At 40.4% G+C, this 16,955-nt stretch overlaps 1 protein-coding gene across 1 annotated transcript; it reads left to right on the top strand.

The window, feature by feature from the left end:
* Nucleotides 1–5,286: 5,286 nt before the first annotated feature.
* LOC115200135 (ubiquitin-conjugating enzyme E2 D4) lies at nt 5,287–15,255 on the top strand. The gene is made up of 7 exons (XM_029762910.1): nt 5,287–5,540; nt 9,251–9,314; nt 9,558–9,589; nt 9,696–9,773; nt 9,872–9,977; nt 10,650–10,743; nt 11,764–15,255. Exons 1-7 carry the CDS (start codon nt 5,517–5,519, stop codon nt 11,807–11,809), a joined length of 444 nt encoding a protein of 147 aa, XP_029618770.1. The 5' UTR covers nt 5,287–5,516; the 3' UTR covers nt 11,810–15,255.
* The last annotated feature ends 1,700 nt before the right edge of the window (nt 15,256–16,955 follow it).

The raw sequence follows: 16,955 nt of genomic DNA, 5'->3' as shown, positions 1-16,955 counted from the left end.
TATGTTGATTACATGTTGTATTCACTTTAGTTTACAACTCAACCAAATGTAAATCAAAACTAGACGTTGAACTGACGTCTGTGTCCAGTGGCTTGTCACAGCAGGTTTGCCTAGGATTGATGGTAGAGACTAGCTCAACAAAGGAACATGTTAAAATGTAGCTTGGGTATAAGTTATGAAATGACAAGAGCCCTTAGTTTCTGACAGTGAGACAGACATCCTCTGATGAAGATTATTGGTTTGAGAGCGACATCTCATAAGAAACACACTGCCTTGTCCATGATCTCTAATTACACCACTATACTCCATTGTCTTCAGTTGAGAGGTCAGCCAACCCCCCACTCCAACACCTCACCCATATCATACTTGTCCCTGGGCATCCACTGCAAGACATATACATCCCTTTAAATCCGGGGGGCGCCAATGGTGTAACTAAAAACTCCCCACTGCAGGGGATAGGTGGGGATTTCCCTAACCGATGGAAATGGGTTACCCAAGAAACAAGGAAACTACATTTTGTTCTCTGCCTAGAAGGTTAGTTCTCTACCATATCACCCTGACAGACAGTCCTTGATGGCTATTATTGCAGGATGGTATGATAGCTTAAGGCTCTCTAGTGAAGGTGTGTCAAACATATGGCAGGATAAAAAAAAACTAAATCAATATACTTTAAAATGACAAAAACTTAAGTTTCTTGACTGTCCATCTCACTAATAATCACTGTGCACAGCCAATGGACCTACATTCATACAGTTTCTTGAGTGTTCAGCTCGCTAATAATCACTAGACAGTCAGGGAGCATCAAAAATTCCCAAAACGATTGATAGAGGATTCTTTTTTTAAAATTTTGACAGCAAGGAAATATAACACATTTTCAGTGTAGCCCTCCGGACCTCGTTGAAGAACGAGTGCGGCCCCCAGGAAAAATGAGTTTGATACCCCTGCTCTAGTGGTAGTCACCCACATTATCTGGGTTTAAAAGCCCACAGTAGCCAAACAGTGCACATTGAAATTTAAGGAGACAGTGGTGGAATGACTGTGGGAAGCTTTCACGCTGAGGCTTGAGGCCAACAGAGAATGTTGGGGAATCAACTCCATGCTGATAAATGTCCTTTGCAAGTAGGCAGAGTCAGCGCACGAGGCCCCTGTTGCACAAGGCCCGGAACTGCCACATCTACTGCTGGGCTGGCTGAATCTGATTACAGGCAGGCCCTGAGGACAGTTGGGTCATTGAGAGCCCAGAGATGAGCAAACAATAAGATATTATCTGAAGGAATCTCTAGCTTTCCAAAGGAAAATGGTCCTTCTCAGTGTCACATTGACGATAGGATCCTCAACCTGACATTGAATCAGCCATTTAAGAAGAATAAACACTGCCACCCATTCATAGATACTCACTAAAATAATGAGAGCTCTTTTTTCACCCTTGTTTAAGACATATAAAGGGAAACTCATGGGGCTTTGCAAGACAAGGCTGTGCAGAAATTGGAGCATGCAGCTGACTCACAGATGAATACGCCTTTACAATGATTGGATATTGACTGAACAATCCCTTGGTCTATCACCATGGTACTTGACAAAGCTATATAGAAAATCTAATATAAAGCAAATGTATGTGGTTTCTGCAATTGAGTGTGCGTGACTATGTAGTGTAGCCTATTGGCTAAATGTTTTGCACATTTCTTCAAAACCCTAACAACTTACATAACTGTTGTTTTGTATAATGTTGAAGAAACATAATACACTGAACAAAAATATAAAAACAACATGTAAAGTGTTGGTCCCATGTTTCATGAGTTGAAATAAAAGATCCCAGAAATGTTCTATATACACAAAAAGGTTATTTCTCTCCAATTTTCTGCATACATTTGTTTACATCCCTGTTAGTGAGCATTTCTCCTTTGCCAAGATAATCCATTTCAGCGGACTGATTTCCTTATATGAACTGTAAGCCAGTAAAATCATTTTTTGTTGTATGTTGTTGTATGTTGCGTTTATATTTTTGTTCAGTATAGAATGCATGCACATCTGAATCTATTCTACTCAAGAATGCATGGCGAATATAGATGCACCGTAAAATAAGAAATGGAGCTATATCTTACTACATGATTATAAGTTGCAAAAACTATAAATCCAAGGTGATTATACCATTTTTTAAAATGTTTTATATTCATACAAACTTTGGATCCACAAATATTTTTCTTTCCCCCAACAAATATTGTTGACATACTGATATAGCTTATATTAAGCTCAAGCTATGAGTAAAGTTATGTTATTGGTGTGCTAAATCGTCAGATGTGTGTTTACTGTGTTAACTGTAGAGCTTTCCTTACCATCTTAAATAAGCATGCCCCATTCAAAAACGTAGAACCGGGAACAGAAATAGCCTTTGGTTCACTCCAGACCTGACTGCCCTTGACCAGCACAAAAACATCCTGTGGCGTACTACATTAGCATCGAAAGTCCCCACGATATGCAACTTTTCAGGGAAGTTAGGAACCAATATATACAGGCAGTTCGGAAAGCAAAGGCTAGCTTTTTCAAACAGAAATTTGCATCCTGTAGCACAAACTCCAAAAAGTTCTGGGACACTGTAAAGTCCTTGGAGAATAAGAGCACCTCCTCCCAGCTGCCCACTGCACTGAGGCTAGGAAACACTGTCACCACCGATAAATCCACGATAATTGAGAATTTCAATAAGCATTTTTCTACGGCTGGCCAAGCTTTCTACCTGGCTACCCCTACCCCGGTCAACAGCCCTGTACCCCCCACAACAACTTGCCCAAGCCTCCCCCATTTCTCCTTCACCCAAATCCAGATAGCGGATGTTCTGAATGAGCTGCAAAATCTGGACCCCTACAAATCAGCCGGACTAGACAATCTGGACCCTCTCTTTCTAAAATTATCCGCCGCAATTGTTGCAACCCCTATTACTAGCCTGTTCAACCTCTCTTTTGTATCGTCTGAGATCCCCAAAGATTGTAAAGCTACCGCGGTCATCCCCCTCTTCAAAGGGGGAGACACTCTAGACCCAAACTGCTACAGACCTATATCTATTCTACCTTGCATTTGTAAGGTCCTTGAAAGCCAAGTTAACAAACAGATTACCGACCATTTCGAATCTCACCGTTTCAAATCTGGTTTCCAAGCTGGTCATGGGTTTACCTCAGCCACGCTCAAGGTCCTAAACGATATCATAACCGCCATCGATAAAAGACAGTACTGTGCAGCCGTCTTCATCGACCTGGCCAAGGCTTTCGACTCTGTCAATCACCGCATTCTTATCGGCAGACTACAGCCTTGGTTTCTCAAATGACTGCCTCGCCTGGTTCACCAACTACTTTTCAGACAGAGTACAGTGTGTCAAATCGGAGGGTCTGTTGTCCGGACCTCTGGCAGTCTCTATGGGGGTGCCACAGGGTTCAATTCTCGGGCCAACTCTTTTCTCTGTATACATCAATGATGTCGCTCTTGCTGCTGGTGATTCTCTGATCCACCTCTACGCAGACGACACCATTCTGTATACTTCTGGCCCTTCTTTGGACACTGTGTTAACTAACTTCCAGACGAGCTTCAATGCCATACAACTCTCCTTCCGTGGCCTCCAACTGCTCTTAAATGCAGGTAAAACTAAATGCATGCTCTTCAACCGATCACTGCCCACACCAGCCCGCCCATCCAGCATCACTGCTCTGGACGGTTCTGACTTAGAATATGTGGACAACTACAAATACCTAGGTGTCTGGTTAGACTGTAAACTCTCCTTCCAGACTCACAATAAGCATCTCCATCCTAAAATTAAATCTAGAATTGGCTTCATATTTTGCAACAAAGCATCCTTCACTCATGCTGCCAAACATACCCTCGTAAAACTGACTATCCTACCGATCCTTGACTTCGGCGATATCATTTACAAAATAGCCTCCAACACTCTACTCAGCAAATTGGATGCAGTCTATCACAGTGCCATCCGTTTTGTCACCAAAGCCCCATATACTACCCACCACTGCGACCTGTATGCTCTCGTTGGCTGGCCCTCGCTTCATATTCGTCGCCAAACCTACTGGCTCCAGGTCATCTATAAGTCTTTGCTAGGTAAAGCCCCGCCTTATCTCAGCTCACTGGTCACCATAGCAGCACCCACCCGTAGCACGTGCTCCAGCAGGTATATTTCACTGGTCACCCCCAAAGCCAATTCCTCTTTCGGCTGCCTTTCCTTCCAGTTCTCTGCTCCCAATGACTGGAATGAACTGCAAAAATCACTGAAGCTGGAGACTCATATCTCCCTCACTAGCTTTAAGCATCAGCTCACAGATCACTGCACCTGTACATAGCCCATCTGTCAATAGCCCATCCAACTACCTCATCCCCATACTGTTATTTATTTTGCTCCTTTGCACCCCAGTATCTCTACTGGCTCACTCATTTTCTGCACATCCATTACTCCAGTGTTTAATTGCTATATTGTAATTATTTCGCCACTATGGCCTATTTATTGCCTTACCTCCCTCATCTGCACACACTGTATATAGACTTTTTCAATTGTATTATTGACTGTATGTTTGTTTATTCCATGTGTAACTCTGTGTTGTTGTTTGTGTCGCTTTGCTTTATCTTGGCCAGGACGCAGTTGTAAATGAGAACTTGTTCTCAACTAGCCTACCTGGTTAAATAAAGGTGAAGTAAAAAATTTATAAAAGGGCCCTTAAATCAGCTGGCCATGATTATCCCTAAAGTAAACAGGGACATCTTGTGGACAGAGGTGTGGTTTATTAAGTTGTTGTGCGTGCAGCTGCTTGCTAAATGATTTCCCCTGTAAATGTATGCTCAGTATGGTTACATTGCTTGAGCTCTCCATTAAAATTAATTTGAAAATGTTGTACCCATCTCATCCACATTTCAGAGTCTTGTAGGAATAGGATCAGAGTCTTGTTGGAATAGGCTTGATGTTGAATGTCTTTGGCATAGTGGTCCAAACAGGATAACAACTTCGAAAACAATTAAATTAATTGTTGGTTCTTCTTATCCAGCTAATTAGGCACAATAATAATCTGCACCACGCCTGACCAAAATAAATTACGAATCAATAATTACAAAATTATCAAAAGGATATTTTTGTTCTTTCTAACAAAGGTAGGGCAGTCAATTAATCGATGGTCATGTGCAACTGCCTTCATTGTCAGGAGATAGGGTACTTAGGCCTAAATTAATTTAAATCAAAATAACAAAAAATTGTCAGCTGCCCAATTAATTCCTTGTCTCGCGATATTCTGGAAATGCTCTCCAGCAGCAGATGCTGCCAGTGAGTGGAAGGAGAGAGGGGGGTGAGAAACCTAACAAAACCGCGACCAAGACCTAGCCAACCTTCTACCGTGGAAACTGCAATTTTATTCGAAAACCCCACGATTGTTACATTATTTATATACACACAACGTGACTGGTTTGAAAAACATCGTAATTTAACCCAAGGTATCTGTGCCAAGTGTATTAGAGACCCATATCTAATTAAACTAGCAATGGCGTTGAAAAGAATTCAAAAGGTGAGTTTTTGTTTGCTTATTTCTTCCTGCGTTGCAACTAGTCCGCTAAATTGTTAGCTATGTTTACAATAAGTATGGTTCTCCAATATCGTTTGCCACATTTCATGTAACAAGCACTTGTTTGTGCTCCCCTTGAAAATACTTGGCAGATAGACAAAGACGAGAAACCAATGGTGGCCTTTTGCAATTGACGCATTTCATGCTGCCTATGCTAAGCTGTTAGCTTAACAGGACATTATTTCTTTGCTTGCTAGTTAGCTGTCCTCACTTAACGTTAGCAGCTAACTAATGTAACGGGCCTGTACCTACCTAACGGCATTTGGTTGGGGTGCAAGTAATATGACCACATTGTGAGTGTAAAATAAAGAAGCAAGTTAGTCATGTATTTGTCTGGCGACCCGGGTGAGAAAGTACAATTTGAAGCTAACGTTAGCTTGCTAATGGTACCTATCTTTTGCCATCTTGAATGAATGAGTGTGCTGGAAGTTAATGCGCACGCGTGACTTATGACAGCTGTTTGCATGTTGCCAAATACTTAACCCCAATGTTGCCATATATGGAATAGCAAATGGGGCGCTGTGGCAAGCAAGTGTATTTATAACAGAATGGACAGCATTTTCATAAAATGTTAGCTAACTAGATTATTGATAAAGTGTACTTATTTATGTACAACAAGTGATGTCATACCATATTACCTCAAATGGTACACGGCTAGTGGACCATAACAGTTCAAATATCTTTTTGGTGAACAGTTGAACCGACAGTGGTCTGTTTGTATTTTGTCTGTATTGTCAATGTATTTAAAGTTGAGTAGGGATACTTGGTATGGTGTAACAACTTCACAGTATGGTACAATTAAGTCGGGGCCTGTGTAGTAAACCCAACCTGGACTCGGGGATAGATGTAAAATGAAGTCCGAGACTCTCTAATTAGTATGTGTTACCTTTTGTGTTGTATGTATTAATTTGTGGATGTCCGTTTTGTACAAATTTGCAAAACGTATGATATGTTAAGAATTCCAATTTGTTGTGGCTAACGTTTGCTAGGTGGCTAGTGTTAGCTAGGGGTTAGGTTAAAGGGGAAAGATTACATAACATGTTAAGTAGTTGCAAAGTAGACAAAAGGTAGTATTTAGTTGCTAATTAGTTATAATGCTAATGTTTTCCGTGATGAGATTTGAACGCGCAACCTTTCGGTTGCTAGATGCTGGCGTTATATGCCCACCCATCCACCCCAACCAACCACCTTCTGTCTTATGTAGCCATACCAAAGGTAACATACAGTGCCCTCGGAAAGTATTTAGACCCCTTGACTTTTTCCACATTTTGTTACATTACAGCCTTATTCTAAAATGGATATTTTTTTAATCCTCAGCAATCAAGACACAATACCCCATAATGACAAAGCGACCACATTTTTGAGAATTGATTAAAAATATAAAACAGAAATGCCTTATTTACATAAGTATTCAGACCCTTTGCCATAACTCGAAATTGAGCTTAAGTGCATCCTGTTTCCATTGATCATCCTTGAGATGTTTCTACAACTTGACTGGAGTCACTTGTGGTAAATTCAATTAATTGGACATATTTAGAAAGAGACACACACACCTGTCTGTATAAGGTCCCACAGTTGACAGTGCATATCAGAGCAAAAACCAAGCCATGAGGTTGAAGGAATTGTCAGTAGAGCTCCGAGACAGGATTGTGTCGAGCCACAGATCTGGGGAAGGGTACCAAAAAATGTCTGCACAGTGGCCTCCATCATTCTTAAATGGAAGACGTTTGGAACCACCAAGACTCTTCCTAGAGCTGGCCGCCCGGCCAAACTGAGCAATTGGGGAAAAGGGCCTTGGTCGGCGAGGAGACCAAGAACCCGATGGTCACTCTGGAGCTCTGTCAGACTTCCTCTGTGGAGATGGGAGGAACTTCCAGAAGGACAACCGTCTCTGCAGCACTCCACAAATCAGGCCTTTATGTTAGTGGTCAGACGGAAGCCACTCCTCAGTAAAAGGCACATGAAAGCCCACTTGAAGTTTGCCTAAAGGCACCTAAAGACTCTTAGACCATGAGAAACAAGATTCTCTGGTCTGAAGAAACCAATATTGAACTCTTTATCCTGAATGGCAAGTGTCACGTCTAGAGGAAACCTGGCACCATCATTAGGGTGAAACATAGTGGTGGCAGCATCATGCCGTGGGGATGTTTTTCAGCGGAAGGGATTGGTAGACTAGTCAGGATCGAGGCAAAGTTGAACGGAGTACAGATAACCTGATCCAGAGTGCTCAGGACCTCAGACTGGGGTGAAGGTTCACCTTCCAACAGGACAACAACCCTAAGCACTCAGCCAAGACAATGCAGGAGTGGCTTCGGGTCAAGTCACTGAATGTCCTTGAGTGGCCCAGCCAGAGCCCAGACTTGAACCCGATCGAACATCCCTGGAGAGACCAGAAAATAGTTGTGCAGCGACGCTCCCCGTCCAACCTGACAGAGCTTGAGAGGATCTGCAGAGAAGAGTGGGAGAAGCTCCCCAAATACAGGTGTGCCAAGATTGTAGCGTCATTCTCAAGGCTTTAATCACTGCCAAAGATGCTTCAACAAAGTGCTGAGTGAAGGGTCTGAATACTGTAAATGTGATATTTCAGTTGTATCTTTTTTGCACAATTCTAAAAACCTGTTTTTCCTTTGTCGTTATGGGCTATTGTGTGTAGGTTGATGGAAGGGGCGGATACATATACATTTTTAGAATAAGGCTGTAACGTACCAAAATGTGGAAAAAGTCAAGGGGTATGAATACTTTCCGAATGCACTGTGTCATACTAATTAGTGTCCCGGAATTACATTTACTATGTTACGTCTAGTCTATGAGACCAGTCTGAGTAAAACTGGTCATGTAAGCCTAAATGTCAAAGTTGAGAAGAGGCTTTGGTAGTTAATTTGGCAGTGACAACCTTCACCCCGACTCCGTGCTCAACCAGACAACCGTCATCAAACTGTGATGTAGGCCTAGCCTATTTATTTTTCCCTATCTGAATGTCGGTTTTGTCACATTGTTGCTCAGTGTCTGAATCAGGGTTATATTCACTAGAAATAGACTGGAACTGGGAGGGACTACCTGAACTTGTGCATTAAGAAATTTGAATTTGTTGCAAAGCAACGGTGTGCACTAGTGAATATGACCCAGATGTGACTACCTATGCAAAGTTATATATATCTTTTTTTTAAAGCAATCTGTTTCTAAAATATATAGCAATGACAGTTATATCCTCTTTTACGCTACTGCTACTCTCTGTTCATCATATATGCATAGTCACTTTAACCATATCTACATGTACATACTACCTCAATCAGCCTGACTAACCGGTGTCTGTATGTAGCCTCGCTACTTTTATAGCCTCGCTACTATATATATATATATATATATATATATATATATATATATATATATATCCTCGCTACTGTTTTTTACTGTTGTCTTTATTTCTTTACTTACCTATTGTTCACCTAATACCTTTTTTGCACTATTGGTTAGAGCCTGTAAGTAAGCATTTCACTGTAAGGTTGTATTGGGCGCACGTGACAAACTTTGATTTGATATCCATGACTGAATTTTCTACTTCCTGGCCACATCGGTTAGTAGTGGATACAAAGGTGAATTTTAGACACTGCCTGTATGTATTTATGTATTTTATTATTCTAATATCTCTTTAGGAACTGACAGATTTGCAGAGGGATCCACCTGCACAGTGCTCAGCGGGACCAGTTGGAGATGATTGTAAGTAGGGATGAGCTAGGGAATAAATCCTTTATATTAATGTCATATTTGCCACGTCGGAATGTTTTTAATTTTTTTTTTTTAAACAGTTAGTTCCAGTCTGTCAGACATTCAGTGTTGCGATTTGCGCAGATACACAATACTTACATTTTAGGCAACTTTTGATGGGCAGCAACGCGATGGGCAAGGCTGTGACATTGCATTGTTTGGTATTAATTGTAACCCATTTGTAATTTTATTTAGTGTTTCACTGGCAGGCAACAATAATGGGTCCGGTATGTGATTTAACTTCCCTTTCTCTTATTAGCACATAGCTTAGAAATCAATAAGCTTTAAGGGTATTCTTATCCTCTTTCTAAGCATGTTTTTATTTTATTTTAGAATGACAGTCCTTATCAGGGAGGAGTGTTCTTCTTGACCATTCACTTCCCTACAGATTACCCCTTCAAACCACCAAAGGTGAGTAAAAAATCACATAAGATCAGTTGACATGAGGAAACACAATTCATAGCGCTAGAAGTAAGTGCTGGTTTATAAAATACTTAATTCAATTGCAGGTTGCGTTCACGACAAAGATCTACCACCCTAATATCAACAGCAATGGAAGTATTTGTCTGGATATATTGAGATCGCAATGGTCGCCTGCACTCACTGTATCAAAAGGTAAGCCCCTGTGAATATTGGTGTAAGATCTGACATGGGGTTGGAATTTAATATTTCCTGGCAATACATGCAGTGTAACTATATAGTCGTATTATTAATGGACAATACATTTAAATATAATGCAGAGGACCATTCGTTTTCATATGACAGCCAGACAGAATATTATCCCTCTGTCTTATTTTAAAACTGTAAGCATACAAATTTAGGTGGTTTGTTGAAAAGCAGTAATTTTATATTTTTGAGTTGCCCTAACATTTTAAAGAAACAATTGTTTGACCTAGTCAATGTCTCTCCAGGTAATAATGTACAAGACAATTAGGGATCAAATTCAGCAATCCATTATTGTCTTTCATTTTCTACTTCAAATAGTTCTCTGAATAATAAATATATCATTTTTGACTTGAAAAGGGCAATCATCATCATGTGCCACTTTATGGCTCTCAGATAGAGGGATTAACAGTTGTCATAGCAATATGGATGTGAGCTGTTGGTAGGTGTATTAAAGGCTTATCATTCCCCTTAAAGAACATGCATGGTTAATTGGTTTACTTTTTGGATAATAAAATATATTGGATATTTTTTGTTGTTGACTGTTGTCATGCGTCTGCAGCTGGAGGGGGTTTAGATGCAGCTATCTCAAGTTGATTATTTTTATTTTCCATTCTTTATTAGTTCTCTTGTCAATCTGCTCTCTGCTTTGCGATCCGAACCCAGATGACCCGCTTGTACCAGAGATTGCACACACCTACAAAGCTGACAGGGAAAAGTGAGTACAGTATTTGATTCCCTTGCTTTGAAACTCCAGCATACTGGTATTCTTGAATAGGGCCTAGTCCACAAACAATTAAATGTCTTTAATTTCAATGTTTTGGTCAATAGACATTAATTTCTTCCCGACGTTTCAGTCAACCCTGGTCTTTTCACCATAACATTGGTATTAGTAGATAGGTTTCCATCCAACTTGTGACAGATTATCATATGAATATTTTAAAATCTGCATAAAAACAATATGTGCATTTTCCCACCAGAGATGTTTCCATCAAATTGACCTGTTGTGGATAGATAAAAATTACTTTTGTGGTTAAATTACCTGAATAATGTACTGAATAAAAAACAAGTTAAATGGGTTTCCATTGCATTTTCAACTCTGATGTTTTTGTCAGAAAATGTTGTTACATTGCGAGTGTGCCCACGCTGGTCTTGGCACGTGCGCTCTAGCCAACAATTCGCAGATACAGTGTGGGTAGGATAGCCTTCATGATGAGATTATGGACAAAAGAGCAAGATTTTTTTTTTGTCAAACGGCAGCCAAGCATTGATCATCATGTCACCAGAATAAGACCCTTGATATTTATTGGAAAGGAGCATCACCACTCATTACCGTGCACTTTCACCACCCTGTGAAGTTCATAACTTATTTCATCCGTAGCGTCATAAACTGCATGCTTTTCCGAGTTGTAGTGGGAAGACCACACATATTGTGACTCCAAGTTTACTTCAATATGATGGTTATTATATCAATATTTGCACATCTTTTCTCGCATAATTAATTTTACAGACACAAAGATCTCTCCTTGTTTTGTTGACAGTTGGAAAGTGTTTTTTATTTTTTGGGGGCTGTTCAATCAGGCCTGTCATGAGTTTTTTAAATGAATCCTTAACTTGCCAAAAAAAGGTTGTATGGAAACCTGGTTAATGATGCATTAAATTATTTGTGGAATATTCAAGAATACCAGTGTGCTAGTTTTTTTCTGGTATCATGCAAACCTTCCATTTTGTTTTACAGGTACAACAGACTAGCAAGAGAATGGACACAGAAGTATGCAATGTGAAAAGGCCTGTTAAATTAAAACACTAAAAGAAGAAAATCAACATGTTTAATATTAACCCAAGGCAAACGAACAAGAGGGGAAACATAACTAGACACTCGGGTTGGAGAAGGAAGCGATAAAATAAGGGACAGTGCAACCTGGCTGCTAAGTGCTGAGCTGCTGCCATGTGCTGTTCTTCATGACTTGTATGGATCTGCTGAGGAACTCCTGAAAGCACTCCCTTATGGAATACTGGAACCTCCTCATGATCCAGACCACCACACCCAGACTTTAACTATTACTACTTCAGTTGTGACTATTATTATTATTATCAGTGTTACTATTCATACTCTTATTATTATGATCACTGTTGTTATTATCATAATGATTGTGTTATTCTACTGAATGCTGAAACATTGGGTTTGAATTTGGAGGAGACTAGTTAGTGGCTTGGTTTTCCCTCTTTTCAAAGGTACTTTCTTTGTCCCTCTGGATGTCTTGTGTTCATGTATTCAGTGGCCTTGCTGTATTATTGTAATAACCTCTTCTCAGATGTTAGCTGTGAAATTGAGGTGGAGTGCTCAGCACAATGGTGCATGGCTATATCCAGCAGCGTGGTTCTATTGCCCACAAAGTCTTGAAAGACGGTCTCGGGTTGGTCTCAAACCCAGACATAGTGTAAGACAAGTCATTTTTCTTCCCCCTGAGCCAATTTTGTTTTCACTCAATGCATTTGGAAATGTCCCAAATGCAGTGACAGGTGGTCTTTGAAGAGCTTGGAGAGAGGTGCTTTCAAGGTGAGCTGGACTGGTATCTGTGCTCATGGGCAAGCGACCAGGGAAAAAGTTCTGACACTGCCACTACTTTTCTTACTTGTCATCTATGTCCCCTTTTCTTGTCCTAGATCCATCCAGGGCTAGCATCTTGCCATATAACATCCAACTGTAAAGATACTTAATCTCAGAGATTATCTCTTTACCAGGGTTGAACTCCTCCCAGCCATACAATGCCACTTTCTAAATACAGTAGCTCAGGTATATATCCAACTCACCTGTCTGTGAAAGGGCACTGTAGTGACCTGTGGTGTGAGAAATGATCAGACCTGTTTTGCACACTGAGTTACTGCTTTAATCCAGAAGTTGTGTTTTGGGACGTCTGACATGGGTCATTCATTAGCTTTCCCCTTCTCAATTTATCACATTGTTTTACTGTACAACACTATGATGTGAATGTTTTCAAACAGGTTTTGTTAATGCTTGGAGACACTGCACATGCTAATGCTGTGGATATGCCATTGGTTAAAACTGGAGTATTTAAAAAAGAAAAAAAAAATGATTCCTCCATTAGGTGGGAGCTTAAAGACTTCCTTTAATGACAAACTGTTGCAGATTTATGAATAAACATTTAGTTTTGTTTTTAGTTTGACTAAATTCAGATGTTTTTGTCATCATGGTTTATTGTGAAGTTTCACAAGGTGTTTCACAAATGTTTCCCGTGCCTTTTACATTGTAACATACGCTGTAATATGAGCTCTAACCTGGATCTTGGCAGCTGCATATTTGTTTTAGCAGATGTCTTGAGATTTTGTTCTCGTCATTGGAATTATTATTTTTCCAGAGGGTCTGCAACAGTGTACATGTGCAATGCATTAGTAACCTAGTATTCAGTAAGCTTGATTGTAGTTATGCTATTAGTGATTAATCTGCCATTAGTAATATCAAATTTAACAACATAATCCTGTGCAGGTGCTGGATAATTTAGACTGCATCTGTCTTGAGCCATAGATTATTTTTAACCAAAGTATAACTGTCTGATGTTGCCGTGGAAAGGGAATAAAACGTATTGGAGGGACTGGATATTATAGGTGAATGCACCAATTTGTAAGTCGCTCTGGATAAGAGCGTCTGCTAAATGACTTAAATGTAAATGTAAGTATAAGACATTTGGCCATTGACGTGTTAATAAATCGATTTCAAGAGGAGAGTTTTGAGATTCAGAAGGCAATTCAGGAACTTCCATATATGGGCATTGTCTTCTGTATTGGAATGCAGACTTCGAGCAGGAACTCCATATATGGGTACAGAGCTCATATTGAAATGTGGCCCGGAACAGGAATGCCACACATCGGCACCAACATTCACATTGCAATGCACCCCTGAAGCAGGAACACCTTATGGGCCCAGACACACATTGGAATGAGGCCATTACCAAAACTCCATATATGGACATAGAGCCGTGACCATCCCAATTTGCATTCAATCTTCATTAGCCACAAGCCTGCATCACCTGAATCCCCTTGCTTAATCAACCACCCTCATAGTATTTAAATGGCATCCATTGTCACTCCTTTGTACCTTGGCCTAACAAACAGGCCGTACTGCAAGTTTGTGATGAGCCATTGGCCTGCCACACTGTTGAGTCACTCTCCTGGCTTACTGCACAATGGTGGGCCAGCTCAACCCTGGTCCATGATGGGGTGCTGGCGCTGCCATCAGGCTCAGCACAACCACAGTTCACAACTAGGTGTTGACCCTGTCGGGAAGCCAGGTACTAACCCTGATCACTACCGGGGGCTGGCCTCCCCATCAACAATCCACTACAAAACCCTCATACCAAACTCGATCAACTACAATTCCTTCTGACATGTTTGTCAGATGGCGAGAAGCAAAACTTGTGAAATGCTTGATATTGTCGCAGTGTCTGTCTTTCCATAGATTTAATGAAGGATCAGTTAGGTTGACTGGGCTGGAAAAACATGTTCTAGACTATCGACTGGTTTTACTTACTTTGGAGCTCAATGTCATAATGAGAACGTATGCATTTAGAATAGGTCATAAGGCTATGATTTTGGCACAAAATGCCTTTTCAAAATTGTTCTACAATTTAGCTGCAATGAATTGAATATCCACTCTGAATACACCAGAATCATCTGGCAGTAAAACCAATTTTTAAAAAGACAGGCAGTGAGTAATGCCACTAGACAAAACTTGGTTGCTGATTTCGCTCCTTATTTGTTTGGTTATTTATTTATTTGTAATCTGTCTTCCAGTTGTCATTTTTGAGTGCAATCAGCATCGATCCATCAAATGTTCCTTTCAGAATAACATCTTGGTTTGATCCAAAGAGATACTAACTAGAATAATATCAATGGCGGTCATGATAGGCAGCTTGGCATGCTTTGCAAAATGGAGAACCTTTTCACAGCCATTTGCCAGATATCAGGGATTTCTTTACAATTAATTTGCCTGACACCTTTGATTAAAATCATAGCCTTTACCATCATTTTGTATATAGATAATGTAAATTGCTATCAGGGCTTGTTTTCCCCAAAGGGACATTTTATTTCATTTGATCAGTAGATACTTGCCATGTAAATTTAAATGGGACTAACATTTTTTTATTTTTATGTACAGACTTGCTAACTTGAAATTCAGGACCAGCCTTTTTAAATAAATGCATCTCAAATGTGATATCTGTATGTGATTAAGACTTCCCAACACCATAACTCTTGACTATAAAAATATTTAATCAATCAAATCAAAGACCATTCTTGATACACATGGGAAACTGTTGACTGTGAAAAACCCAGCAGCGTTGCAGTTCTTGACACAAACTGGTGGCCCTGGTATCTACTACCATACCCTGTTCAGAGGCACTTAAATATGTGGTTGTGCCCATTCCCCCTGTGAATGGCATACACAATCCAGGTCTCAATTATCTCAAGGCTTAGAAATCCTTCTTTAACTTGTCTCATCCCCTTCATCTACACTAGGTATTCCCAAACTGGGGTACGCCAAATAAAAATGTGATTCACATTCAAAAATATTTTTTTACTTAAAAAAATAAAACATTTCCTTCACATTTTCAAACAGTCCATTTATATTTTTCCAACGGAGCTATACATTTGGGCGAGTTTTTTTTCTCACCTTGGTAGCCTCGTTTCACTTCCAAAAATAAAATTAAACCATCTAGTGTTCAGCGCAGTAACACAATGTCAAATACAGGTAGCCTAGTCAAATAATTGGGGCGGCAGGTAGCCTAGTGGTTAGAGGGTTGGACTAGTAACTGAAATGTTGTGAGATCAAATCCCCGAGCTGGCAAGGTAAAAATGTGTAATTCTGCCCCTAAACATTTTTTTTTTACATCCAATCACATAACTGTTACTCTCTCACGGGAATTCCACTAACAGTCCGTATGTAGCCAAATGTAGCTGTTGCTCATGTTGGTATCTGTACTGATGGCGCAAAAGCCATGACGGAGACAGTGGAGTGGTAACGCGTGTGCAAACAGTTACTCCCGAAGCCACACTGCAGCATCCACCCGAGAGGCTCTTGCTGCCAAGCCTGACAACTTGAAAGATGTTTTGGACACTACAGTAAAATGGTTAACTTTGTAAAAGCAAGGCCCCTGAACTCATGTATTTTCTGCACTATATAATGATATGGGCAGCGACCATGTAACGCTTTTACAACATACAAAAGTGAGCTGGTTATCAAGGGGCAAAGTATTGACATGTTTTCTTTACTGACCATCATTTTCACTTGTCTGACCGGTGCACAACTGAGCAAGAGGACAAGTACATTAGTGTCTAGTTTGAGAAACAGGCGCCTCACAAGTCCTCAACTGACAGCTTCATTAAATAGTACCCGCAAAACACCAGTCTCAACGTCAACAGTGAAGAGGCGACTCCGGGAGGCTGGCCTTCTAGGCAGAGTTCTTTTCCCCATCTTAATCTTTTATTTTTATTGGCCAGTCTAAGATATGGCTTTTTCTTTGCAACTCTGCCTAGAAGCCCAGCATCCCGGAGTCGCCTCTTCACAGTTGACGTTGAGACTGGTGTTTTGCGGGTACTATTTAATGAAGCTGCCAGTTGAGGACTTGTGAGGCATCCGTTTCTCAAACTTGACACTAATGTACTTGTCCTCTTGCTCAGTTGTGCACTGGGGCCTCCTACTCTTTCTATACTGGTTAGAGACAGTTTGTGCTGTTCTGTGAAGGGAGTAGTACACAGTGCTGTACGAGATCTTCAGATTCTTGTCAATTTCTCACATAGAATAGCCTTAATTTCTCAGAACAAGAATAGACTGATGAGTTTCAGAAGAAAGGTCTTTGTATCTGGACATTTTGAGCCTGTAATCGAACCCACAAATGCTGATGCTCCAGTTAC

The sequence above is a fragment of the Salmo trutta genome, chromosome 9 (genome assembly GCF_901001165.1).
Source record: "Salmo trutta chromosome 9, fSalTru1.1, whole genome shotgun sequence".
Lineage (NCBI taxonomy): Eukaryota > Metazoa > Chordata > Actinopteri > Salmoniformes > Salmonidae > Salmo > Salmo trutta.
This window is presented reverse-complemented; position numbering and strand designations above follow the sequence as displayed.